Source organism: Juglans microcarpa x Juglans regia, chromosome 1S, assembly GCF_004785595.1.
Source record: "Juglans microcarpa x Juglans regia isolate MS1-56 chromosome 1S, Jm3101_v1.0, whole genome shotgun sequence".
Classification (NCBI taxonomy): Eukaryota; Viridiplantae; Streptophyta; class Magnoliopsida; order Fagales; family Juglandaceae; genus Juglans; species Juglans microcarpa x Juglans regia.
This window is the reverse complement of record NC_054595.1, coordinates 16385078-16411750: the sequence shown is the minus strand read 5'-3', so window position 1 is coordinate 16411750 and position 26673 is coordinate 16385078. Positions and strand designations below refer to the sequence as shown.

Below are 26673 nucleotides of genomic sequence, written 5' to 3'. Positions count from 1 at the left end.
ACTGTCTAATGAAGAATTTTGGGTGGAGAGCATGCAAGGATAGCTTACAAACAAGATACAACTTGTTGAGAAGAGGGATTCTACAATCAGCCCTTTGTGTTCACTGAATGCAGTGGAGGAAGATGTTTTTCATGCAATTTGTGGCTGTCCGTTAGTACATGAAGCTTGGGCAGTCCACTATCCATAGATATACATCACTAATAGCAGGTGGTAAGTTTTCCAGAGTCGGTTTGGATATTGATGAAATCTGATCCTAGTATAGTTACTATATTTATTATCATATCATGGGGAGTTTGGAAGTATAGGAATCTTAAAATTTTCCAGAACTTTGAGTGTTGGATCCTTGAATTAATTGATAGTTGTCTAGGATATGTTGAGACTTATCTTCATGTAAAGCAATGTCATATAGTTTTGTATAAGGAAAAAGTTCTTTCGTGGATGGCTCCTTCTCAAGGAAAAGTGAAGCTTAATTTTGATGAAGCTTTGTTTCATTCTTCTGCTTTAGCTAGTATTGGTGTTATTTTACGGAACGATAATGGGGATGTTTTGATGGTTGCAAGTCGCAAGTCGCATGGAGTTTTTTAAGTTGATGATATTGAAGCTTTAGCAGCTTTGAGGAGTTTGCAGTTTATACTTCATTTGGGTTTGTTGAATTTGATTTTGGAAGGAGACTCGCTTATTATCGTTGAAGCAAAATCCATCTTCGTCGTTTTAATTCTTTTGAAGTTCTCCATGTTGGTCGTCAAGGGAATGAGGTTGCTCATCTATTGACAAGACATGCTTATTTTATTGATGATACTTTGCAATGGTGGCATTCTTGTCCAGATTTTATACAAGCTAGAGTTTCCTTAGATGCTGCTATGTAACTATACAGTGATGTTATATGTATTGACTATTCTTTATGAATGAAGTTATGCTATTGTTATAAAAAAAAAAAATGGATTATCTATTTACTCTCTAAATAATAATAAAGTATTATTAATTTAATATTAAAGACCTTTTGGTAAAACATGATTATTCATTAAATTTTACAAGAGAGCTCACGTCAAATGGTCAAGAGTCTTAAAAATCTTTTGATAAAACGGGATCCTTCATTAAATTCTATAAGGGAGTTACACGTCAAATGGTCAAGAGTTTTAAGGACCTTTTGGTAAAACAGGACTTAACGGAAAAATTTTTAAGTTACTATTTAACGTAAGATAGTCACTTATTATAATAGAGTACATATATTATGACAATCTTTACAACTTGAATATTTAATTGAATATACAAACATATCTACTTAATTTGAGTTGGAGGATGCAACAAAGAAAAAAATAAATAAATAAATAAATAAGGATTTTCATAAAGTTTCCATTTTTTGAATTCTAAGTTGAGTTATCTCCATTCTCCAAGGCTAATATCCAATATTGTCTGACCTAACAAGGAACTGCTTCACAATTCGGTGGTCATGTCAACAGCTCTTGCCTTGGGCCAACTCCTAAATCATTTGACAGCTTTTTACACAGCTGCACATATCAAACATAAGGATCAAATACAAAATTTATATATATATATATATGTATGTATGAGAGAGAGAGAGAGAGAGAGAATACATCTCTATAAACTGAAGAATCTCCATACGATTTTCTCAACTCAACTACATACAGGGATGAGCTTATCTCGAACATCTGTTTACATAATTACAGAGACAATGATAACTTGAGAAAATTAGAAAGTAGGTATTATAAATGCGATAAAATGCATGCCAAGAACCTTTTTTTTTTTTTTTTAATATATTAGGGTTCATGAAAAAGCACATTAATTTCTTCAAGAATAACAATGGTTCAAGTTTTACCTCTGCTGCAACTGAAAGGCTACCTAGACTTTTCTGCCCCTTGTGCTCCTGCATCACTTTCAACTGAAAAAAAAGAAAGAAAGATGGACAGAAACATCAGACATAATTATTTCCAGTTAGATGATATCACTTTACATCAAGCTTTAAACAGCTTGCCAGTTCTGTTGTTGACATTTAGAGCTTCAATTTTTTTTCCTTTTCACATGGAAGGGTGAGGGAATTTCAGTATTAATATACATGCACAAGTGTGTGTGAGCGAGCTCGCGGGCGTGTTCAAATATAGCTAGTGCAGGTGAAGAGACGATGAGTGAGTACTGATTGATACATTCTCCTAAATTGAGAGAGGAGAAAACGTCATAATCTAGTGACAATAAATCTTACCCATCCATTTTTCTTCAGAACACTAAACCCCATTTCTGTTACAATATCCTCAATCTTCTCGAGCAAATACTTTGCCGTGTGATTGGATGTAAATCGGATCTTCCTCTCGGAGACATCCTAAATTAACCCAAAAATGCACAGATAATGGGTTCAGTTTTTCTGTGGTATTCATCAACTTCAGTAACAATATTGAAATCATTCACCAAAAATATAAGCATGGCATACAGTGCCTTTTGATCTTCATTCCCACCTCTTTCTCAAAGAAGCCAGAGAGGTCTAAGCATGAGGACATTCCAATCAATTGGAAGGCATTAATTAGAGTGGGTGAGCCTGGATTCTTATCTGCTTCAGATGGCTATACAGCAAGAAGTATCCCATCAGTTATGTAGCACGAAGCATTATTGAAAATACACCCAAAAGGAGGGTGCACAAAACTGAGAATTTCCAAGCACATACCACTTCATGCATTGAGAATGCTTCATCGTCAATATATATGTCTTCATCATCATCTGGATTTGCAGGAGTATAGCCCTGCTGAAACCACTGATCTGCTTTGATACCTGCCATTGTAATCCTGGTGAGGGGATTGGGATCAAGAATTCTCCTTATCATGTTTTGAGCGCCCGGTGACAGCCATTTGGGCATCTGAGCATCTCCCTTGAAGATCTGGAATCCCAAAAGAAGAATAGAAACATCGGAATTTAAGGAAATTTTAGTACTAAAAGGCTTCAGTCATAGGGTCACATGTAAGGGGGTATCCAAAGGATAACCGACCAAATTCTCCATACCTTCTGATAAAGAACTGCGAGATTTCTATCATCGAAAGGAAGATATCCGGTGAGAATTACATACAAGATAACTCCACACGACCATATATCCGAGGTGGCACCATCATAACCTCTGTTTGCAAGAATCTCTGGAGCAACATAGTTGGGACTTCCACAGGTTGTATGCAGTAAGCCGTCACCCTGATATTTTTCAATGATTAGTAGATAGTGATGGAACAAAAAAAAATGCATGTGAAAGTTTGGTTTGGGATGGTTCTGTACCCGAAAATGTTGAGGTAAGGCGCTGAGGCCAAAATCAGATATCTTTAAGTTCCCTCCAGCATCAACAAGAACATTTTCTAGCTGCAATTCAGAAGTGAAATAGTTGTATCAGAATGACAAGCGCTGAAGTGTGATAATTGTTCTGGCCTGTGGTATAATGAAAAGTTCTCTGAAATAACCTTAAGATCTCTGTGAAAAACACCTTTAGTATGGCAGTAGCTCACTCCGTCAACTAACTGCTGGAAGAGCTTCCTGCCTTCGTTTTCTTTAAGTTTCCCCTTTGAAGCCTGTAATAAATGACTTCTTTAGTACCATGAAATCAAAATTCTGCATCAAGACACAAGCTGTGACACAAAAAGTGAAAAATTTTGTTCTCTGGAAAAAGGGATTTACTATGCATCAGCCACTATTCACTCTCACACCCCACATCCTATGAAAACCCACACCTATAACTTTTTCATAGGATGTGGGGGTGTTTATCATTGGGTATGAGGGTGTTTTTCATTGGGTGTGGGGTGGTGAATAGTGACTGATGAGAATAATTTTTTCTAGAAAAGGGATTTACTATGCATCAGCCACTATTCACTCTCACACCCCACACTTATAGCTTTTTCATAGGGTGTGGGAGTATTTTCATAGCGTATATGGGTGTTTTTATAGGGTATAAAGTATGGAGTGATAAATAGTGACTGATGAGAAGAATTTTTCCTGAAAAAAGGATTTCCTGGAAAAGAACCCCTTAAATATAATGCATAGCTGAAGCTGTTTACAATTCTGTCAAACAATTCCCCGCCAGTCACATATTCTAAGACCATATAAATCTTGGATTTGCTTGCCAACACCTGCACAGTAATTATGACAATGCAAAGCATAAGCAAAAGAACATATCCTTGCCTACCAGGTCCTTATTTAATGGTTAAAAAAACACTAAACACTGATGAGAATATAAGTATCTTTTTGTGTGCAGTACCATAAAAGATTTAGGAGCAGCAATCCATTACTCATTACCAATTATGTTCATTTGCTACAGTATGATTAGTATCTTCGTTGTACACAGTGATCATCATCATAAGCAAGATTTAGGGATGCTAGAGAATAAAAATGGCCCTAAACATGATTAAAGACCCGTTCGGATAGTGAGATGAGATGAGATGGTTTGTAAATAGTAGTGAGATTATTAGTTAAGATGAACTCACCTCTGTATTCAAACATGCCCTAAATATGGTGCCAAAATAAGGGTTATGCTATTTACAAGCTTGGTGTATAGCACACCAATTACTGTTTTGAGACTCATTATATTCATGAAAAATTTTTAAAAGTACTAATATATATATATATTTTTATATAAGATAACGCTATAGATTTTCACATTAGCAATATATTTAGTGTGTTAATAAAGAAGCTTGCAAATAAAATTATTCAAAAACTAATCACCAGCATTAAAAAAATATTATTTTATTATAAAATTATGAAATAGTTGTAAATTAGTTGTTATTGTACCACTTCTCTTGTTGCCCATCAATTACCTAAGAAAAAAAATGACAGTACAATTCTATTTAAGATAGAGGATAGTCCGCCAACTCATGATCTACACCTCAATCACAACTTCTCAATATAATATTATTTATTTAAAATTTAATCATATAATATTAAAGTAAAAGTAAAGAGAAATTTGAAAAAAAAAATATTCTCATTTTATCAAGTGATTATACAAAAATTGTAGACAAGTTGGTGTTTTATCATTTTTCAATATTAAAATCATTTTTAGTTGAGTGGTATTGATTGATTATAAAATTAATTATAAAAGAATTATTGATCTATATTAAAAATATATATGTAATTTTAAAGAGGAATGTTATACATCAGTCATAATTCACTCTCGCATCTCTAATCTATAGTTTTTTTCATAGAGTGTGGGGATGTTTTTTATAGGGTATGAGGTTTGGGATGGTGAATAGTAGCTGATGTAAAGAATTTTTCAATTTTAAAAGAAGGCTAGGTGTATGTTAAAAAAAAAGAAATTATAGTTATAGTCGTGAGTGCACAAATACCCCGCAATCATTTAGAGAAAAATAAATAAATACTGAACCCATATAAAAAAAAATTAATTTTTTAATAATAAATTTCACTCTTTTTTAAAATAATTTTATAATATTTATATATTTCATAATTGCATATAATATTACTCTAAAAAAAATACTATTGCAAATTATCTATAACCAAATAAGACAAACAGATGCCTCCAATCATGAATCCAATTTCAAGGAAAAGTCCGCTTGGACTAGAAAGTGAGGGGGGGGGGGGGGGGGGGGGGGGGGGCGCGGCGGTTTGGCGAATCCTGTTTACTGTATGGATAAAAGTCTGGTTGGTTCAGGACCCCACTTTCAGAACAGAACAGCCTGTGACCACATGAGCGAGGTCGTCTCAAAACCTGCAGGGAGGGGCCAGCCTTTATGGCGAGGCCACTTTCATCTGAGCCTGCTCCTGGGGTCCACGTTTTGCGGACGCGACGTTCCGAGAGCGGTTTAATTCCGTTTGAACAGTGAGATGACATAATTTTTAGGTAAAAATTAAATAAAATATTATTTTTTAATATTATTATTATTTTAATATTTAAAAAAATAAATTATTTATTTTATTTTATTTAAAAATTTAAAAAAATTATAATGATGAAATAATAACCTTAAAGTCGGGTTGCCATCTGTCTCTCTAAAATCCTTGTATATATTTTTTTTCCCTCTGAAAGGACGAGAAAATTTAGGGATAAATGACTAAAATTATACTACCAGAAAAAATAAATAAATTAAAATTTAAACCTGGAAGAACACTATAAACCTCCCCAGGATTAGTGCTGCAACTTATGTGAATATCATATCTTTATTTTCGGATGGCATAGAGAAAAAATAGTACTTCTTTTTTCGGTTGAAGATACTATCGTGTTCTTGTAGAAGACGAAAGGGTTAAGAATAGGGGAACAGTTAAAGGAAAAGAAGAGGCAAAGCATCCAGCAATTGGAACATTATGGTACAGAATCAAGGTAAAAAAGAAAAAGAGAAAAAGGGTGTGCAATATCCAGAAAGGAAGATCAGGCAAAGCAAAAGCATGATGATCATGATGTTAATGTAATGTTATATACCTCATGTAATCTGACGACGTTAGGATGTTTGAGGAGCTTCAAGGTGGCAATCTCCCTCTTTATCTGCAACACCATATACAACAACGTCGTTGATGAACAAACTCGATCACCAATGATTCGGAGTACATAATCTTCACGAAATGATGAACAGTACAAAAGGAATTAACCCAGAAAAGAAAGGGAACCCATTAACAATGATGCCCAGTAAAAGAATAAGAAAGGTGATGGCGAATTTGAAGACCCAGTAACAACGAAGAAAGGATTTTTATGTTTCGTTTTTTAAGAGGATGAAAAAAAAAAAGGGGGGAGAAACCTGATCAGTAATCTTGAGGTCAATAATCTTGTTCTTCTCCAGAATCTTAACAGCAAAAGGCTGGCCAGTTTCGATGTTCTTGGCCAATTTTACCTTTCCGAAATTGCCTTCTCCCAGAATCCTTCCCAGTTCGTACTTCCCCAGTTGCATTCCCTCTCTTTCCAGCCCCTTTCTCACCATTTAAAGCTAGCCTTCTGCCTCTCTCTCCTCTCTTCTCTCCTCTCTCTCTACGTGTCTAATGAATATGGGGGGTACTGGAGATTGAAACCGATGAAAGGCACTGAAAGTTGAGCAAACGCGCGCTAGAGCAGGAGGTAAAAGCCAAGGAAGGAAATTCTGCTGCTGCTTCTTGATCTTCTTGTGTGTTAATCCAACATGGCCGAAGCAACAGCCTTTTTATCTCCCACTTCTGTTTTTTTGTTTTGCTTTAAACCCAACTGTATTCTTAACTAATCCAACTTTCCAAGTGCGCGCGCGTATATATATATATATATATATAAAAGTCATTATTATTAAGAGCATTCATTTTATCATGTGTAACATTATTTAGACTACACATGCATCTCTTTAAATAAGTGTTAAAAATAATTAATTAGAATCAGTTACGAAGTAAGTGCAAATATATATATACAGAGTGATGTGATCTCTCATCTCAGTTTTGTTTGTTTTTTTTAAAGGATATTATTAGTTATTATCAAATGCCCATAATCCTAATTAGATCATGACAATACGTTGAAAGGAAGGCACACATGTATCTCATGTATATTTCCCACGTCATCCATACACATTTCCCTATCTATCTATCTATCTACAAGTCTACCTCCGTCACGCGACAATGGCTCCCCGTTCGTACGTGCGCACATGTTTTACCATGTTGTCCCGCGCTTTCCTTTTTCTTTATTTATTTTTCATTATCTCTGCATATATACTTGTTATTTTTATCATTTTATTAAACACAAATATTTATACATCAATATATATAATATTAGAAGTGTAATCGGTCCGATTCGTTTCAATTTTAGACATATTTTATAATCGAACCGGTATATATAACCGGTTTTGATATTTGAATAATCAATACTGCACCGATTACGCTTCTAAACCGGTACTTTCAGTTTTATCGATTTCGGTCTGGCTCAATCCAATTTTTCAAATATTATATATATATATATATAAAATATAAAATATGCTATATATATTATAGTATCTAATAATATAGTGATAATATATTGTAGTAAACTATAATATATATTATAATTGTATTATAGACTATAGAGATATATTATAATATAGAATATACTGATATATTATGGTATATTATAATATATAGTGATATTGTATTGGTATAATTACTAACACTATAGACTATTGTGCTAACATATAGTTATTTATATAGGATTTTCAATTTTAATGTTATTTTAATTAGTAATTTAGCATATAATACAAGATTATTTTATACATAATTTTATATAATATAAAAAATTAATATATTTATATGAACCGGTCCTGTGTTAGAAAAGAAAAAATGAGAACTGGATCGATTTCGAACTATTTTGAAAAAAATAGAACCGGTACGGGACTGAACCGATTTAGAACTGGACCGAACTCACCGGTTCAGTCGATTTGGTCCGGTTCACCGGTTTGTTTTTCACCTCTATGTAATAGTCAATTCCTTAACTATTAAGAAAAAAAATTAAAATATTAAATTTGAGAGGCTTAAGTACCATTTTTCAAAAGAATTTTGATAGGGACCAGCCACGGTAGCAGTGTGCAATTTTGCACACCCTACGTGGCAATCTCCTGTCTTCTTTTATTATTATTATTATTCCAAATGCACCATCAGCTCTCTCTCATCAGCTCTCTCTCATCGTCTCTCTCTTAAAATGAAATTTTAAATGAGTGAAAAAATCGCGTGATGGGAATAGTGTGCGATGGGTGCCACTTAAGATGTGCAAACTGACTGATGCAGCATAGTGGCAGGTGCGAAGACTTTTCCTTTTCAAAATTATAATAAAAGGAGTGGATAGGAATCCAAGATCTGGAATATGTGAAACAAATTTTACAATACAATTATTAAAAAAAACACTTAACAATTTCAGTCATCTAATATTATAATTTCTCAACTCATAATAAGGCGATTTTGTTGGCTGAGTTATGATATAATTCATTGGACCTATCCCTTTTTCTGAGCAATATATAGTCCGGAAAAGAAACATTAAATTCATGATAAAATATAAGAGGAGTTTTACATATTTTTAGAAATCATAAAGGATTTTTTTAAATTCTATTGAAAAGAAAAGGCTTAATTTTTAAAGTTTCTTTGGTGGTTGCCACTTGTCATGTGACCATGGAGGGATCATCGCCCCCCAACATGTGGTTCCGCCTTTCTGTGGACCTGTGGTTCTGCTATTGCGGGCAAGAAGATTCAAAATAGCTAGAGTTACCACCCAAAACATTAATAACAATCTTTATCATTCTCACATGTCGAGTTAGCGTATGAGTTATTACATTGTCTTCTCCCCCACATGGATCGCTAGCTTCATGGCTACTCAAATATTTAGAGCATGTATTTTTGTTTTCTGATTTTCACGCAAAATTATTAATTTATTAAATAAATAACCAACAAAATTATAAATCTTCATATTACACCCTTAAGCAAAATAGCCTCTTTCAACCACCGTCTTTATTTTTTCTAAAATAATATTTATTCTCTGATACTTTTTCGAATGAAAAATATATTTTTTGTTAAGAGATATTAGAGACATAAAGGAATTTCACAAGCTGATGTGCCATATTAATTCCCCCTCCCCCCACCCCCTTTCCAAACCCTTGAAACCCCCATCTGTGCAGTCCAACTATCTTCTTTACCCCTTGCCGGTAGGTACACATCTCTCTCTCTCTCTCCAAATTCAAATGGGTACTGAGAAGAGAGAAATTAGAGTTGGGAGTTGGGAGAAATGATGGAAAAAAAAAACATACTAGGGATGAGTGGAGCTATTATGTCGCCCCACCTTTACCGTTGAGCGTACTGTCCAGTATTTTTATTTATTTTTTTTTTTTCATATTTTTTTAACATTTTTAAATATTTTTAAAAAATAAAAAATACATCAATATATTTAAAATTACTTTTTTAATTATTAAGTTAAAAAAAAAATTGACCAGCAGTTAACTTGAACGTTCAAATGCTAGGGATATGTGGCAGTAGTGTGCCATCTCAATTTGTGGGATCTTATTACTGTATTCTTGATAATTTTTTTATTATTATTTGGCTGGAAGTGTGAACTGTGAACATTAAATATGACAAACGCATAGTACTTTTCGTGACACGGAAAGTCACGAGACTCGCTGCAATAAAAGGGGATTCCCAACAAATCGGATCAAAGCTAGCTAGCCAACCGTTTCTACTTTCTACTGATTGTTTAAATGGAGAGCATCGCATTCAATATTCTTGAGGTCCCTGTGTTACAACGAGGGCAACGTGGTAAATGTCATTAATTTGTGTTATTTAAGAAATAACACGTGTCTTTATATAATCTAAATTTATATAATATATCATTGGCCGCAGCCTGCAACTATGGTACATTAACTACTTTTGGTTTGAGATAGATAGTAGGTGTAGCTAGGATATGCCATCACTTGGATCTCCCTCACAAGTATTAAGTAACATCCAATGATCCCAAGTTTCCAACTTTATAAAACATTCGAGTGCCATGCGAGGGTCTGGTTTAAAAGTAAAAGGTTTTCTGAGATTTTATTATCTCTAATCATCTAAGAAAAAAATTATCGAATTTATGCGACAACATGATATGAAATAAAAATAATAAATACTAGCAGACAATGTACATACCTAATACGCTATTGAGACTGCCGAATGGAATGACATAATATGGTGATACAAACTGAATAATCATTCTATTATACGAAAGACATACCATCTACACTATTGAGATAACATGATTTGATTTGCATAATTTAAACTTATAAATTTATCTTACAAATTAAATCATGCTATATAAATAGAATAAAAGACGTATCTTCTACGCCAATTCACAAATTAAATTTTCAAACTAGAATTGATCATGACACATTTCTTAACTCAGATACCATATCTTACTTGTTGGAAGGGACCTAATTAACTTAGATTTCTTGGTTCTCCCTTTAGACTTGTCATCAAGGGCTCAATTAATTAACATTAATTTTGACGTGATATGTTAAATTATAAAATTATTTTTATTGTAAAACACATCAACTATATAAGTTTATTTTTTGTGATATCTATTTTTGACTATAGCATTTTCCTTTATTGTTATACACCAAACCTCACGACTCGCGAGAGTGGAGTTTAACATCAAAGTCAAATGGTTTTATGCATGATCTTTAATACTAGAGTTGTAATATAAACTAACATAAATAATAATACGTATATAACTTTTTTATAACTATTTTATAACTTATTTTAAATCAACCAATATCATTATGCCACTTTATTAAAAAAAAATTAGTTTTATATAATTACTTTTCATTTTAAGTAGAGTTGTCAAATAGTTATAGACTAATTGTAGCTAAGTTTATCATTTTTCAACGAACAAAGCGAAAGTAACTTACGTAAATAAATACTATATATACATACATATATATATATATATATCTTCCTATATCTTAAAAGAGACTATGTTGATATGAACAGTAACATAAACAGTAATAAACAGTAAAGAGGCTGTGTTATTTTTTTTTTCGCACGTTTGTTTTGTTTCTTCTTTTCTTTTTGGTTTGAAGAGAGAGAGAGAGAGTTGGAGAAATAGGTTGGTGCGTGCGAATGGCATTTTGCGACGGAGAGGGAAAGAGAGGTTCATGGTGGCTGGGTCTGCTCGAGGTTGTCTCCGGTGTGAGGTGGTGGAGGTGCGGTGGCCTGGGTGGCCGCGTACAGTTGCGGAAGTGGACACAAATGGGTGAAACCCATTTCGGTTGGGTTTCCGCGAGGGAGAGCTAGCCGCGCGTGGAGGACATCCGTTGTTGCTGCCTTGGTCGCCGGCATGAGGGGGAGTCCCCGGTGGTGGTCGTGAGACTGGGTGGCCATGTACGGCGGCGCACGATGACACAAATGGGAGAAAGCTATTTCGGTTGGGTTACTGCGGGGGAGAGAGAGGTCGCACGTGGAGGATATCGGCGGTGGCTGGGTTGGTCGTCGACTTGAGGGGGACTCCCTGGTGATGGCGATGAGGCTGGCCGGCGTACGGCGGCACCAGGCTAGGCTGAAGGAGAATGAGTCGTGGGCAATAATCAGGCCAGAGGAGAGAGAGAGAGAGAGCGAGAGAGAGAGAGAAAGTGAGGAAAGAAAAAAAAATTAATAAGATCACTATAATATTTATCATTATTATATATAAATAAAAAATAAAATCACTATAATATTTATCACCATTATATATAAAATTGAATAAAATTACTAAAATATTTATCACTATTATGTAAAAAATATATTATTTAAGATGGATCTCAAATATACCAAATTTTTTTAAAGATATTGTGCGGAAGTTACACACCTTAAAATTATAAAAATAATTTTTTTTTGTTAAAATTTAGAGATGCAATTATAAGAATGTAAAAATATATTTTGTTAAAATTAACTTATGAACAAAGCTTAAACTTGTTTGTATAACATAAATTATAACATATTTTGGTTCCAAGTAGACTGTAAAACAATAACTCTTTAGGTTTTTTTTAAGATATTTTAATTGTAATATTGATTAGTTATTTTAGAATATAATTTTAAAGGTGGCTTGACTTGAGTTGTTAAAATCATATATCGTTAAATGTAATGGATCAATGTAAAAACAACTTTTTATCTTTTTATTTTACTCATATTTTCCTATTCTTTACACCACACACCACACACTATACATAATTTTTTATTTTATTTTTTCTTTATCTTTTTTTCTTGCTAAATATATGATGTATGGATGATGAATAGAATAATTTATTTAGTATATAAAAAAAAAATTATCAAGTGTGATGTGTGGTATAGAATGATGAATAGAATCGGGTAGAGGAGAGAGAAAGAAAGTGAGAAAAAAAAATACTATAATATTTATCACTATTATATATAAATAAAAAATAAAATCACTATAATTTTTATCACTATTATATATAAAAATAAAATAAAATCATTAAAATATTTATCACTATAAAAAGTAGATTCTTTAAAGTGGATCTCAAATATACCAAATTTTTTTAAAGATATTGTGCATATTTTACACACTTTAGAATTATATATATAATTTCTCTTGTTAAAATTTAGAGATATAATTACAAGACTGTAATATTTATCATTATAATAAATAATTTCTCTTGTTAAAATTTATATATAAATAATTTCTCTTATTAAAATACTGATTTAAACTAATTTAAAATTTAAATAATTAAAATTTAAATAACATATCATACATAAACTTTGGGTGTTAAATCCCAATCTTTCATCTTAAATCTTTAGATTTAATCTAACGATAGAAGTTTAAATATTGATTTAAACTAGCATAAAATAGATAATTAAAATATAAATATTATATCATACACTTAAAATCAACTTTAATTTATAAAATACTAATTTTTCATAATTAAATAAATGATAAAGTTTTACTGAACATTTTTTAGAGAAAAAAATTATCTAATTAATTTGAATTTTTAATATAATTTAAATGTTATAATAAATAATGAACATAAATAAATAGTAATTTCACACTTATACATTAGACTATTTTAATATTTGAAATCACACTTTATTTTTTTCTTCAATTTGACAGATGTGGCAAACCTGTATATATATATTTATATATTTATGCACGCGCGCGCGCGCGCGCTCGCGTATGTGTGTGTGGGGGTCAGGCGTACGAGCATTAATTTTCTTGTGCGTGCCTACCTTGAATTAACAAAAGCTCAATAATGGATTATAAAGTTTAAGAGTTAATTATATTTTACCCTCTTAAATTTTTACTCAATTTATAATATACTTTTAAAACTAATAATTATGTTAAAATAGACTCTCAAACTTTCAAAACTTCTCAATCTCCCATTTCATCTACCCATTAAATCTAACGGAAACTCACTATGCATGTTACTCTCGTGCATAATATTCACTGTAAAGATATAATTTTCATTTAATTTATTATCATTTAATTTATTATCATTGATCATATAAAATATAAAATAATATATGCTATCAATTAATAATAAATCATAAATCATTAAATAATTTTTATTAATTTATATATGGTTAATGAATATCAAATAATTTCATTGTGTACATAGATTATTCATATTTTCTTGCAACGTAGGTATAAAATAATTTTATATATGATTAATGATTAATGATTTATTATTAATTGATAATATATATTATTTTATATTTTATATTGTCAATGATAATATATTGGATGAAAATTATATCTTTAAAGTGAATTTTCGTTAGAGTTGATGCTGCTGGTAAATGGAATGAGGGATTGAGAAGTTTTGAAAGTTCAAAAGTCCATTTTGATGCAATTATTAATTTCAAAAATATATTATAAATTGAGTAAAAGTTCAAAAGAACAAAGTATAATTAATCCAAAAGTTTAACTTTCGAAATATTATTTCATGTTCATTGGACATGTATTAATTAGGTAAATGATAAAAATACAACTTTTTTGTACAATTATTTTACAATCCTATTTCGAATCGGAGTTATTTTTGTAAAAGTATTTACAAAAATACAATTAGTTTAAAATAGAGTGGTAAGAATTGTCTCTTTTATTCCTCCATTAATTAATACTAGAGTCTCTGATAAAATTATTGAAAGAAAAATGAAAACCCTGGAACTAGTTTACAACTATTTTACAACTCTATTTAAAATTAATGGTATTGAGTTATGCTACATACAAGCACTTTTGTATACTTATTGCATACTCTACTGATGTAATTAGTCAAAATAATTATTTTATATTAAAAAAAATAACACAACCAATCACATTAATAGAATATGTAAGGAGTACACAAAAATAACTGTACATAAAATTTTTAAATTGTAAAAAGATTGTAAGTATATCATTATCCATCTTTTATATTATATCCTCTCTCATGTGAGATACGGTAAAAGACTATGTGGGAAAGCTCTAAACTTTAATGTGTATTGATAATGTGTAGGGTTGGTCTATTTATATACAAATCATTTTCCATCATCTTCCTTAACTTATCCTAAAAAGTGAGTTTGCATTTCGTCTATAAATTTCAGTAAGACCTCTCTCCATAATCCATTTGGATTAGATCAAATAGTCTCTTTTGATGATTTATATGTTGGACGTTCATTCGATTTCATTTTTCATTTTTATTTTATTTCTCACATTGTGTTCACTCTAACAATAATTATTGTTTAGAATTTAGGATTAAAATTGTAGATGCAAACGTTTGGCTAGGACTAAGTGACTAAGTTGATAAGTTTGAATATGATTAAATGAACAAGATGATAGAATTTATCTTATATTTGATTTTGTAATTTGGATGAATATAAAACACTTTGACTTTGTCTATGCTATTTTGATTTTATCTAGAGATTGTTAGGAAGTGTTTTAGATAAGTCAAAAGTGTAGAAGTCAAGTTTCAAGATATAGATCTTATCCAGAGAAGAGTTTGAATGTAAAACTCTCAATGCTGAGAAGACGAGTATCAGGAGCCAGTAAAATCCATCAGTAGAATTCATCAGCAGAGTTTCACTATGACTCAAACTCTTGTCAGATTTGTTCCATCAGCAAAGTTCTATTGCGAGTCAAATTCCTATCAGATTGTTTATTTAAGGGATCATACTGGTGAGGATCTGTAGAGATTTCGGCCTTGGAGATTTTGGAGAGTCTTTCCGAGTGCTTATGTGTGAGAAAATCTTAAGAATTTTCTCGTTATTTTTCTCTCATTGAGTGTGTGCTTACTCCATGTTATTGATTGAGTTCAGCCACTGGAGTTACACGAGAGAAGTCAATAGTTTGAAGATCGCTAGAGGTTCTGGCTACTACTGCGTAAAGACAAACATGTCATTTCTCAGATCAAGTAAGATAGTCAATTAACAAATGTTTTGTAATTGAGAATTATTTGTAACTGATTTTCAAATAATAAAATTGATTTTTTTGGGTTTGGTTGCCCCGTAGGGTTTTACCTTTGAGGAGTTCTTCAAAAGGTTTCCATTCGTAACCGAATTTGGCGTTACACACTTTATTTACTTTATGAATATGATTGATTATCAAATTATTGCATTATTGATCACTAACCAATTTTTTGATTGAATTGGTAGAACATGGTTATACAATACATGGGTACTTGGGTAATTTCAAAAATCTCTTAAAATTTTTGATGTGTTTGAATGTTAAGATGAGTTTAGATATATTTATGAGAAGATGAAAAGAATTATGAGTCTCGCATGTAAATAGGTGTTGAGTTGAAAAATGTTGTGGGTCTCACGTGTAAAAAGGTCTTAAGTTGAGTTATGTTTAGTGATTTGAGAGTTGTGTGTTTGGATGTTTGGTTAGGCTTAAATTTGAACTCAACTTAGATGAGCTCAGCTTCTTCCATGTTCCAAACATAGCATCTTAGTTAGGTGCCTCAAAATGCACTCCGTCATCTCAACTCACTACTATTTATTAAGAACTCAACTCATTTTAGCTCAACTCAACATCTAAATGCAACTTTAGAGTGCAAGAGAGATAGACATATAAAAATATTTGTTAAACATTTTCTCAAACATCTATAAATATTATGAGATCCACTTTATGTTCTGTCTCTTTCCAAATCCTATATTTTGGTATCTTTAACCTTATTTCAACGCAAGGCTGATTCTATATTTTGAAGTGTATTTGAAAATTTGCTTTCGCTTTAGTTGATGGAAAAGTGGTTGCCAATATTGTCTGGTTCCAAATGGAATTTCCCAAGGCCGTCGGCCCGTCGGCATTTAAAAGGTAATCTCCTCTTAATTTATGATCAACCTAAGACTAGTTTATAGTATATAATGTTCCTGCGTGACATCCATCCAAGTTGTCGGTCCAAACACTGCGGACTCGACACCTTATATTAAATCTTATCCATCATATATATATATATATAACACCTTAAGTGATATGGCCGGTGGATTATATATATATATATATATATATATATATATATATATATATATATATAGCCAAAAACATGGGTCGGAAAAAGTTTAATCCACCGGCCATATCACTTAAGGTGTTCTCTCATTGTATTTGTTGAACTCCAACATCCATCCCTTATCTTGTTTAGGGTTTATAAATTAAAAAAAAAAAATCCCGATTTATCTTTAAAAAAAAAATTCAGCTTCAATTTGATACATTTTGTACATATCAAAACAATTTTCCATAATGCAAAAATAATTTTTATCCAATCATTTGCATCGATTTTTATGATTTAGAAAACATCAAACTTGTTGGTAATTAAATGAATGCAAGAGTTAAGTCTACCCAAGAACCCATGGAAGATGGAAGGCTCGATATGCAAGGGTATTGAAATTATCCAAATATTTCTGTATCGTAATACAACGTTCTACTAATTCACTCAATAAATTGATTAGTTGTCAATCATGCAATTATATAATAAGAAAATATTAACATAAAATAAATCAATTGCATAATATCAAGATTGATAACGAAGGGAAACCCTTTAAATAACTATTTAAAGGTAAAATCATACGGAATAACCAAATCTAGAAAAGTCAATTTTGTTATTTGAAAATCAGTTACAAGCAAATTTCAATTACAAAACCTTTGTCAATTGACACTTCTATTTTACCAGAAAAACGACATGTTTGTCTCTACAGCACTAGTAACCAAAATCTCTGACGATTCTCAAATTTTAGCTTTTCGCCTAGAACTCCAATGGCTGAATCACGATCACGCTATCTCAATCTTAGATCAACGATCACATTTTTTGAGACAAACAATATGAAAATTCTACAAAATTCTCCAAAGAATTTTCTCACCAAAATATGCATTGGAAAATGTTCTAAAAAATATCCAGAATTTAAGCTTTGCAGTTCCTAGCTAGTATGACAGTTTAAATAGATTTTTGGAAACTGTTTCCAAGTTACAATGAAACTCTGTTGACAGATTTTGCTGATGGCTTGCTAACACCTGATACTTATCTTTTCAGAATTGGCAGTTTCACATTCAAACTCTTCTCTAAGTAAAATATATCTCTTGGAACTCGACTTCTACACTTTTGACTTATCTAAAATACTTACTAACAACCTTTAGATAAGATCAAAACAACTTTAGATAAATTCAAATTATTTTACATTCATCCAAATTATAAATCCCAACATAAGATGAAGTATATCATCTTAGTCACCTAGTCATATTCAAACTTATTATCTTAGTCACCTAGTTCTAGTCAAACTCTTGCATCTAGAGGTATGAAAGAGAGAGGAAGGAAGATTCTAACAAAGACAAGGGTTGATTAGATATAAAGTAATAATGAGACATAAGATGAAGGGATGAGACATAAAGCAGTGAGATAGATTATAAAAGAGGGAAGTGGCAACAAAAAACATGGGTTCCAGTTTTGGCTTCCTTGAAGAGAGAACGAAGACCAAAGAGAACTCTACGGCTTCATGAGAGCACTTGTAGAAAGCTTTGTGAGTATGAAGAGACACTACAAGAAATATTGTGTTTTCTCATGGAGGAATTTCATGGCAAAAAGCGGTTTTTTTGTGAGAAAAATCCTATTCCCACAAAATTTCATTGTGGGAAGCTCGTGGCATATAAGTCACCGCAAAAAGTATTATAACCCACGAAAGGTTTAATTCATGGTCAATACCTATATTTTTCTACAACACATCTCACAGCAAGAGCTGATGAAACTCGTCGCAAAAGCACGTCCATTTTCGTTTATGCTCGTGAGAATAGGAGCAATTACCATGAGGGTATTGTTGCGTATTAGTATTACCCACTAAAACATTTGGTGAAAAAAATTGTTCTGGCAAAAAAAAGTATTTGCCACGAGTAGTCTTCGTAGCAAATGTTGAAAGAATTCAAAAAAAAAAAAAAAAAAACAAAAAAAAAAGAACGAGACGGAGCAAAAAATGTTCATAAAAAAATGTCTAATATAAGCTAAAAAGTTATATACTAATCAACACAACCATGAAATGCAATAAAATCACTTTCAACATAGTCTGTCCAACTGTTAATATCAATCTATAAATGTTTTTTCAAACTTCATACACACCAACAACAGTCCTAATCAACATACCACTTCAATATTTAGTACCAATTCACATCTTTCCACTTCACACTCCTATATATATAACTCAGAGTCAAATTGTAAGGCATACCAACATGCTTGCTGCCCATGTAATCCAATCCAACACAAATGTAGATATTTTATCCACCTAACACTTGAGTTCAACACAATAAATAATACAACCGTATAATCATAAACCAAATTCACATATCACGGGACTGGTTTGCTAAATAACTGGAGATCTTCCTTTAATCTACAAGACCCAGTTCAAGCCAGCCAATTCAAGTTAGATGGATTAGGCCTTCAAGTAGATAGGAAAACAAAGTATAGTCTTTTTAAAGGTAAAAACAAAAAAGAAAAGAAAGAGGCCAATTTTCATGCCTCTGCTCTGGAATTCCTTGTCAGTCTTCATAAACTCAATCAACCAACGCACACGGCAAAGCTTGAAGCCATTCCTCCAGACCAAGTCCACGGAGCATTACACCCAACACATGATTCAACAAATGCTCCCATGTACAAATGGCAGCGGCATTTCCATTGTGCCCATCAAAGATCTGAATATCAGAAGAAAGAATATTCATCCTTTTGGAAAATGCATCTATAGCTACATTAAATTGATATGTGTACACAGTTTAACAATACAATTAAAGACAAGAAGGTCATGCAAAGAAGAGTAGGAAAGTATATTTTTTTGAACCACAATTACCCCTAGTAATTACAGAATGTTGAAATGCATGTCATCCCAGCCCATAAGGAATACAAGAATAGCTCCATCACCTTCATGGTGACAAATATATTCAATTGTTGCTTCCACCTATAATGAAGTACCAATGACAATGATCATGATCCTAAAAAAAATCCTATTTTTACTTAAGAGACAGGAGATATATATATATATATATATATATATATATAAACAAATGAAATTGCATAGAAAATCTCACTGATTACTAGATTATTCTAAAAGCTAAGGAATTTCAGAAAATCTCACCAATCACTGGATTATTCTGAAACTTGAAACTTAGGCGGTGAATGCAACTTGAAACTTATTCTGACACAAGTATGCAACTATGGCAAGGTTTCAAATTCTTTGACTAGTGTCTTTGACTATTGATCATTGTTAATCTCAAAAATGTTATTTTCAATATCCAAATATAACACTTATAACTATCCCTATCATGCAAACTAATTTCATCTATCTGGTTTGCTGCATCATGGATTCAAAACTACACTCAAGTTGATCTTGCTCTACCTTTTCATTTAAATTTTCTCTCTTGCAAGTCTAGGTTATAGAAACAACCATTTTACTGAATCCTAGGTATAGACTAATAAAAGGGAACTAAAATGCATTGTAAGGAAAATACCCCATTGAATCCAATTAATCAGGTTGAGGTTTGTTTTCCAAAACACACCAAAAAGCCACACCAAATGCCATTAAAACCCAAACAAACCGAGCAAAATTTTGCTTGATAGGTAAGAGATGCCTCGACAAGTTTATCATCAACCTCAGAAACAACCTCTATTAGTTCACATCTCTTTTCTGCAACGAAGTTCTCAGCCATATTGACATGTAGTTCTTCAATAATTACTTTTTCAGTGCAATATGCCATAAAAATTAGCATGATTGGAAATATAAGACCTTGTCTAAAAATAACCAAAAAAATAGGAATAAACATAAAACAAAACAAATACCGTATCCTTAGAAACTGACCATATATGTCCATAACTTCAACAACCTAGAAGCCAAATTTAAACAATAATCATTGCACTTATGAAGGCACAAAAAGGCATGCATACTCATATTGCCTAAACCAAAACAGAGCAGAATTTTATTCTGCCTCATCAAGCAGTAGGTTGAACTCATAAGCCCCTTGACAAGCATACTCATGATTGCATAAGTTCAATCCATTATATTCCTCTACTTATCCACTCAAACACATTCATTATTCAAGCAAGAGTTCACACAATACATTCACTGTACAAATCTGTGCAGCTATTATACAACCATACAATGGCCCTTCACTCTTGAGGCTCTCAATCCCGAATAATGTGGCGTGCTATTTGTAGACAAAGGCATGGTAACTAGTAAGGGTCCATTCAATCAAAAATTCAAACTTTTTTTTTCACCCTTCATCCTTTGACAACAAAATCACAACATAATAGATTAATCGAAAACACCCACAAGTGGTAAACCAAAAATCACAAAAAAAAAACAAAAACACAAATCAAAATAGAGATAGAACTCGATATGAGGAAAACAGAAAACTCACACCCTTCATGACAGAGGAACACGAAAAAGTAACAGAAAATTTCTGAAATAAATTTCTAAAATCCCAAAATCAATAACCATCATACAAACCCTAATCCTAGAACCTCATAAAATCAACCCACCAAATCGGATAAAACCAAGACAGATGCAAAAATAGTATACATGGAGGCATTGTTGAAAAAATCCTTACCTTCGATCAGTGTTTACTGAACCTTGAGAGAGCGAGCGCGAGACACCAAGCCTTACAAAGAACAAGAATAGTTAAGATCACGAAGGGGAGACAGAGAGAGAGAGATACTCACAGAGAGAGAACATTCCCTCGAAAGAAGAAGTCTCTCGCCGGTTAAGTGAGGAGCCGACAGTTCGTCAGTTGGAGGATGGTGTGGGAAGGGGCGGGAGAAAACTCAGAGGAATAGGGCATCGGTTGGGGGGGGGGGGGGGAGAAGAAATAAGGGGGAATGGAAAACACACCGTTTTCGGGGGTAGGGTTTTGTTTTCAATTTTGAACATTTGCAATGATTCACTCTCGCCACAAAAGAATTAAAACCCACCATAATTTTCACTTTGCATATGTTGAGTTTTTTTTTTGCGAGATAATGTTGCCGCAAAAAGTAACAAATTACAGATAATAAAATTGTGGCGACTTGGAGTCGCCGCAAAAACTAGTTTATTTCCCATTTTAGTGTTTGATACGGCATAATTTTTGTGGGGATAACAAGTGGCTACAAAAAGTGACTTTTTCCCACGAATTTATTGTCGTCGAATGTGATTTCGTGGTAAAATGTTATTTATTTATTTTTCCCACGGAAGGTGTTTATAACATTAGGTAATTATTTTCCACCAACTTATGTCTTGGAAAAAAAAACTTGTGGAAAATGGACAAATTTGTTGTAGTGAGACAATAACAAACTCGATTTCTAATAGATTTACACTAAGATTCGTGGACATAGGTCTCAATATCGAACCACGTAAACATTTATCACATTTACTTCTAGTTATTTATGATTAAGCAAGTCATGAATGAGAGTTCTAAACTGATCACCACTATGAACCATCACGAGAGAGAGATAATCATCCGACCATATTGTGGGGTTTCAACTGTAACCAAACAACGAATCAACAAAACTCAGAACAAATTTTGCAAAAATTATAACACAAAAGCAAATAATATTCATAAAACTTAAACAAGAAAGTTTTAAATAGAAATTATTTTTTCGAATAACATTAATTCAAGAAAAAATCTACTTATCATCATATATACTATATATTAAGAGTTTTTCTACTAATCAACAACTTTTCATCAACAAACACTCCACACCTGACGTGGCTGTCATTTTTTTTTTTCCTTCCTACTCGACACCTTTCTTCTTGCTGAACACCTTTCTTCTTCTGCTGAACACCTTTATGCTCGACATCAAGAAGCTTCTTCCAGTTGTTTTCATGTTTGGGGAAGAATGGGTTTCAAGAAGCTTCTGAGGCGCAATCCCAAAACTCTCCTATCTTCCAAAACGCCACAACCACCATTCTCTTCGATCCCAGACCCCTCTATCCCACTACCATCATCGTCGGACTCTCTCACCTCTCTCCCCATTCTCACTCTTTCGTACCACACCCATAAACCCAACCACCATGACCACCTCATTCGCTTCCTCATGGCACCCCGTGTTTGGGTTTCCTATTTATCTACCAGCAACATCAAGGATCCACATATGAAATCTAATACCATTCTGTATTATCAATGTCATTATATTAAGTCATTGGGCTTCCCAAGCACTTACAACATATTATCAAGTGGTGCTTGCAGATCCTGTATAGACACCATATTGATGATGCTTTCTATCTCTTTAGTAGAATATTCTGCTTTTAGCAAGGACTGTACTTGTACGTAGGCTTCCACAATGTTTGCCCTGCATTACCCGCATTACCCAAACGTCGACTATTTATCAATTTGGGGCATTCAAATCATAGGGAAGAAAACATAGAGACGACGTGCTTCGGGTCGGTGGCTGAGGGCTTGAGGTCGAAGATGATGTGTTGATTTCCGCTATTGAGGACTTTCTTGCTTGGGGACTCAAGCTTTGGGGGAGAGGACTGCATCGCAATGTTTTGAATACCGTACCGGTCAAGGCATTGGAACGAAATATTTCGGTACCGGTACCGTTTCGGAATAGCGTTTCGGGATAGTCGATATATGAATAAATTATATATATAAATATATATAAAAATTATATTCCAAAATAATAGTTTATATATAAATACATATATATATAAATTATAAATAGTCTAGTCTGAATTTGTGGTTAAAAGATAAAAAAAATAAGCTTGTAGTTTGAAAAAATGAAAAAAAAAATACAGGCCGAAATATCGGCCGGTACCGACTGAAATATAGGCCGGTACAGGCTGAAATTCAGGCCGGTACGACCTGTATTTTGACCGGTACGGAACAGGTATAGTCCTATACCGGCCGGACGGCCGAAACGAAAAATTTCGGCCGTAACGGCCGGTATGGTATGAAATTTAAAACACTGCTGCATCGAGAAACCGATTCATGGGATTAGTGAACCCGATCTCCACGTAGGGTATGGAGTGTGTGTTGGGGACCGGATGATATCAAGATTATTTCGTATATTAATGTGATTTATTATTTTTATTTTTCTATTTAAACACATATATCAATATTGAAATAAAATGACAAAGATAATAAAAAACATTTCTCTTAATTCAATTAACGCATAATTTTCAATCTTTCAATCAAAATATATCTAAAAGTCGTTCTCAATCGAACATTGTAGATGGAGGTGACAACTTTATAAATTTTATCCATCAAAGCTAAAAAGGAGTCGGAAAAAATATAATCCACCGGCCATATCATGAGTTGGGAGTACTTCTTCTCACGTACGTACGTTGTATTTGTTTATTTTTATTCTTTTAATCTCACCAGTCACCACTTTGTCATACTTGTACATCACATACGAATTAGTTATCCATCAAAATGTGGAACCCCAACACACCTGAGGAAAGAATAATTCCAAATCAAAAAAAATATTTCCATTTTTCTGAAAAAGTTTTCACTTTCAACTAAAACATTTGTTTGTACATATAAAAAAGGATTTTTCATAATTAAGAAATAATATTGATTCTCCTTATCATTTAGGCTCTATTCGAATAGTGAGATGAGATAAGATGATTTTAAATAAAAATTAAAAGTTAAATAAAATATTGTTAGAATATTATTTTTTAATATTATTATTATTATTTTAAGATTTGAAAAAGTTGAATTGTTTATTATATTTTGTGTGAAAATTTGAAAAAATTGTAATGATGTGATGAGATGAGACTGTTTCTGTATTCAAACGGAGCCTAGAGAAGATCAATCCATAAAAGACAATCTCTAAGTTCAAACTTTAATAAAAATATGAGAAATAATATTTACAATCCTAAAAATATAAGTTTCGCAAACTTTTTTGTTAAGTAAATTTATGACCCACAGGAAAAATTACTATTTTAATATAATAGTAAATCCTCATTTTTTTAAATAGTGTACGAGACGTGCACACTAATCTAGAAGTATATCTAGCATTACTCTGAAATTATATATTAAAAAAACTTTTTCAATCCAAACATATTTGTTACAAAGCATCCCGCCAAAAATCTACGTTCAAAAGTTTTATTGAATGATTAATAATTTTTTTTTAAAGAGAAAAAATCTATCCAAACAAACCCATACACCACAACAAATCGAGAGAAAACATTTTTCCTTTCCCCATTTCTCATTTTGTTACAACAATTCTGCTACATGCAACCGTTAAGTGAAACCGTGGGGGAATCGGCTGACACGTCAGCCGAAATATTAAAAAAAAAACATAACACTGACAAAATGAAATAGAGAGAAGAAGAATCTAGATTTCCCATTTCAGACGAAAAAACCATAACTGGGCATTGTTGGGTCTCCATCGTCGTCTTCGTGTGGGTGTCTCGTCCATCTCTGCTCGTCTTCGCATGAACAACTGGTAGATCTCGTACATCTTTAGAGTTTAGACCATTTTGCAAGTTGTGGATAAAGTTTACTAACTCACAACTAGTGGAAGATAATCTTGCGCATTATAGGCAATGATAGGGACTGGGATGGTGAAGTGAGAGTTGATTTTTTGGAGTTTGGCTTATAACACCCAATAAAGAAAATTACTTTTAGTGATCGGATGTAAGCGCAAGAATCATCAAAATTTTCAAGTAGCAACCCCACCAATTTGCGTAGAAATATCATAACTATGATGTTAGTTTCCAAAGAGCTTGCTTGGTCTCATTTTCCTCTGCAATGTTATTTCGAATTTGATAGCACCTTCGGAAAAAAATATTGGCGGCTGTTTCTCCTCCTTTTGAAGTTTTGCGCCAGAGAAAAAGAAACTGATCAAGAAACAAAAAACTTTATAGATAACAGGAGGAAAAGACGAAGGGAATTCTGGAAGAGGGAAGGTGGAGAATGAAAGAAATTTTGAAATGGGGGAAAAGGGGAAGACGAACGGGAAAAGAAACGTTTACATTTTGCCACTTGGGATGCGGTTTCCCCACAGTTTCTCTGGCCGGTTACCTATAGAGTTTTTCTTGTTACAAATTTTAATTAGTTTAGTCTAAAGAGTATATAAATAAATTGAAAAGATTAACAAGGAGAAGAAATTTGTAGCTTAATCATCCATATATAATTTAATATTTCACTACATAATTATTTTATTGTATTTTTAAATTAAGTTGTTAGTACTTTTCTTGCTTGTGGCAAGAATAGATCGGAATTGCCTTGAATTGCTCAACGGATTAGCTTCACATGCTTAACATGTTGGGATTTTAGGTTGAACTGGATACAAGCCTTTGCCCGCGAGTCTAGGGTTGAATTTGTCACGTTGCCTGTAACTTGTTTGGGACACAATAATCAAAACCTAATACGTGCTTAACATGCTTGATTAGGAACTTAATTAGAAGAAAAAGTCTTAAGGAGTCGTTTGGATTGAAAAATACTGTCAACCTATTTTATCTTATCATTTCAACTTTTTTAAATTTACATACAAAATATAATAAACAATTTAACTTTTTCAAATCTCAAAATAATAATAATATCCTAAAACTTTCAACTTTCATCAAAAACCATCTCATCTCACTAACCAAACAACCCCTAAATCCTTATCTGCACAATTAATGCTACGTATCTATTTGGTCTAAACACAACATGTGATTTATTGTGGCATATCAAATTATAAAACTCTTTTTTTTTTCCTTTTTATGAAATAGATTTAATGTATCATATTTAGTTACATCGGTTTGCTAAATTTATTTTTATGAAATTCTTTATCAATTACATGGCTTGAGTTTATTGCTCTATGTGAAATCATCACTTGTCTTAAAAGTTTAAACTAATAAAATGAAAATAAT

At 32.4% G+C, this 26673-nt stretch overlaps 1 protein-coding gene and 1 long non-coding RNA gene across 2 annotated transcripts; both read right to left on the bottom strand.

Moving 5' to 3' along the window:
• Positions 1-1169: 1169 nt before the first annotated feature.
• On the bottom strand, positions 1170-7179 carry LOC121246116 (CBL-interacting serine/threonine-protein kinase 1-like). Its single transcript, XM_041144129.1, has 12 exons — positions 6717-7179; positions 6404-6466; positions 4038-4109; positions 3447-3554; positions 3268-3348; positions 3007-3186; positions 2675-2884; positions 2469-2573; positions 2219-2335; positions 1838-1900; positions 1596-1670; positions 1170-1508 (listed from the first exon to the last, which is right to left on the bottom strand). Exons 1-12 carry the CDS (start codon positions 6894-6896, stop codon positions 1449-1451), a joined length of 1314 nt encoding a protein of 437 aa, XP_041000063.1. The 5' UTR covers positions 6897-7179; the 3' UTR covers positions 1170-1448.
• Positions 7180-19094: 11915 nt separating this feature from the next.
• On the bottom strand, positions 19095-21711 carry LOC121246135. Its single transcript, XR_005937057.1, has 2 exons — positions 21443-21711; positions 19095-19537 (listed from the first exon to the last, which is right to left on the bottom strand). It is a non-coding gene; the product is annotated as an uncharacterized LOC121246135 (long non-coding RNA).
• Positions 21712-26673: the final 4962 nt, after the last annotated feature.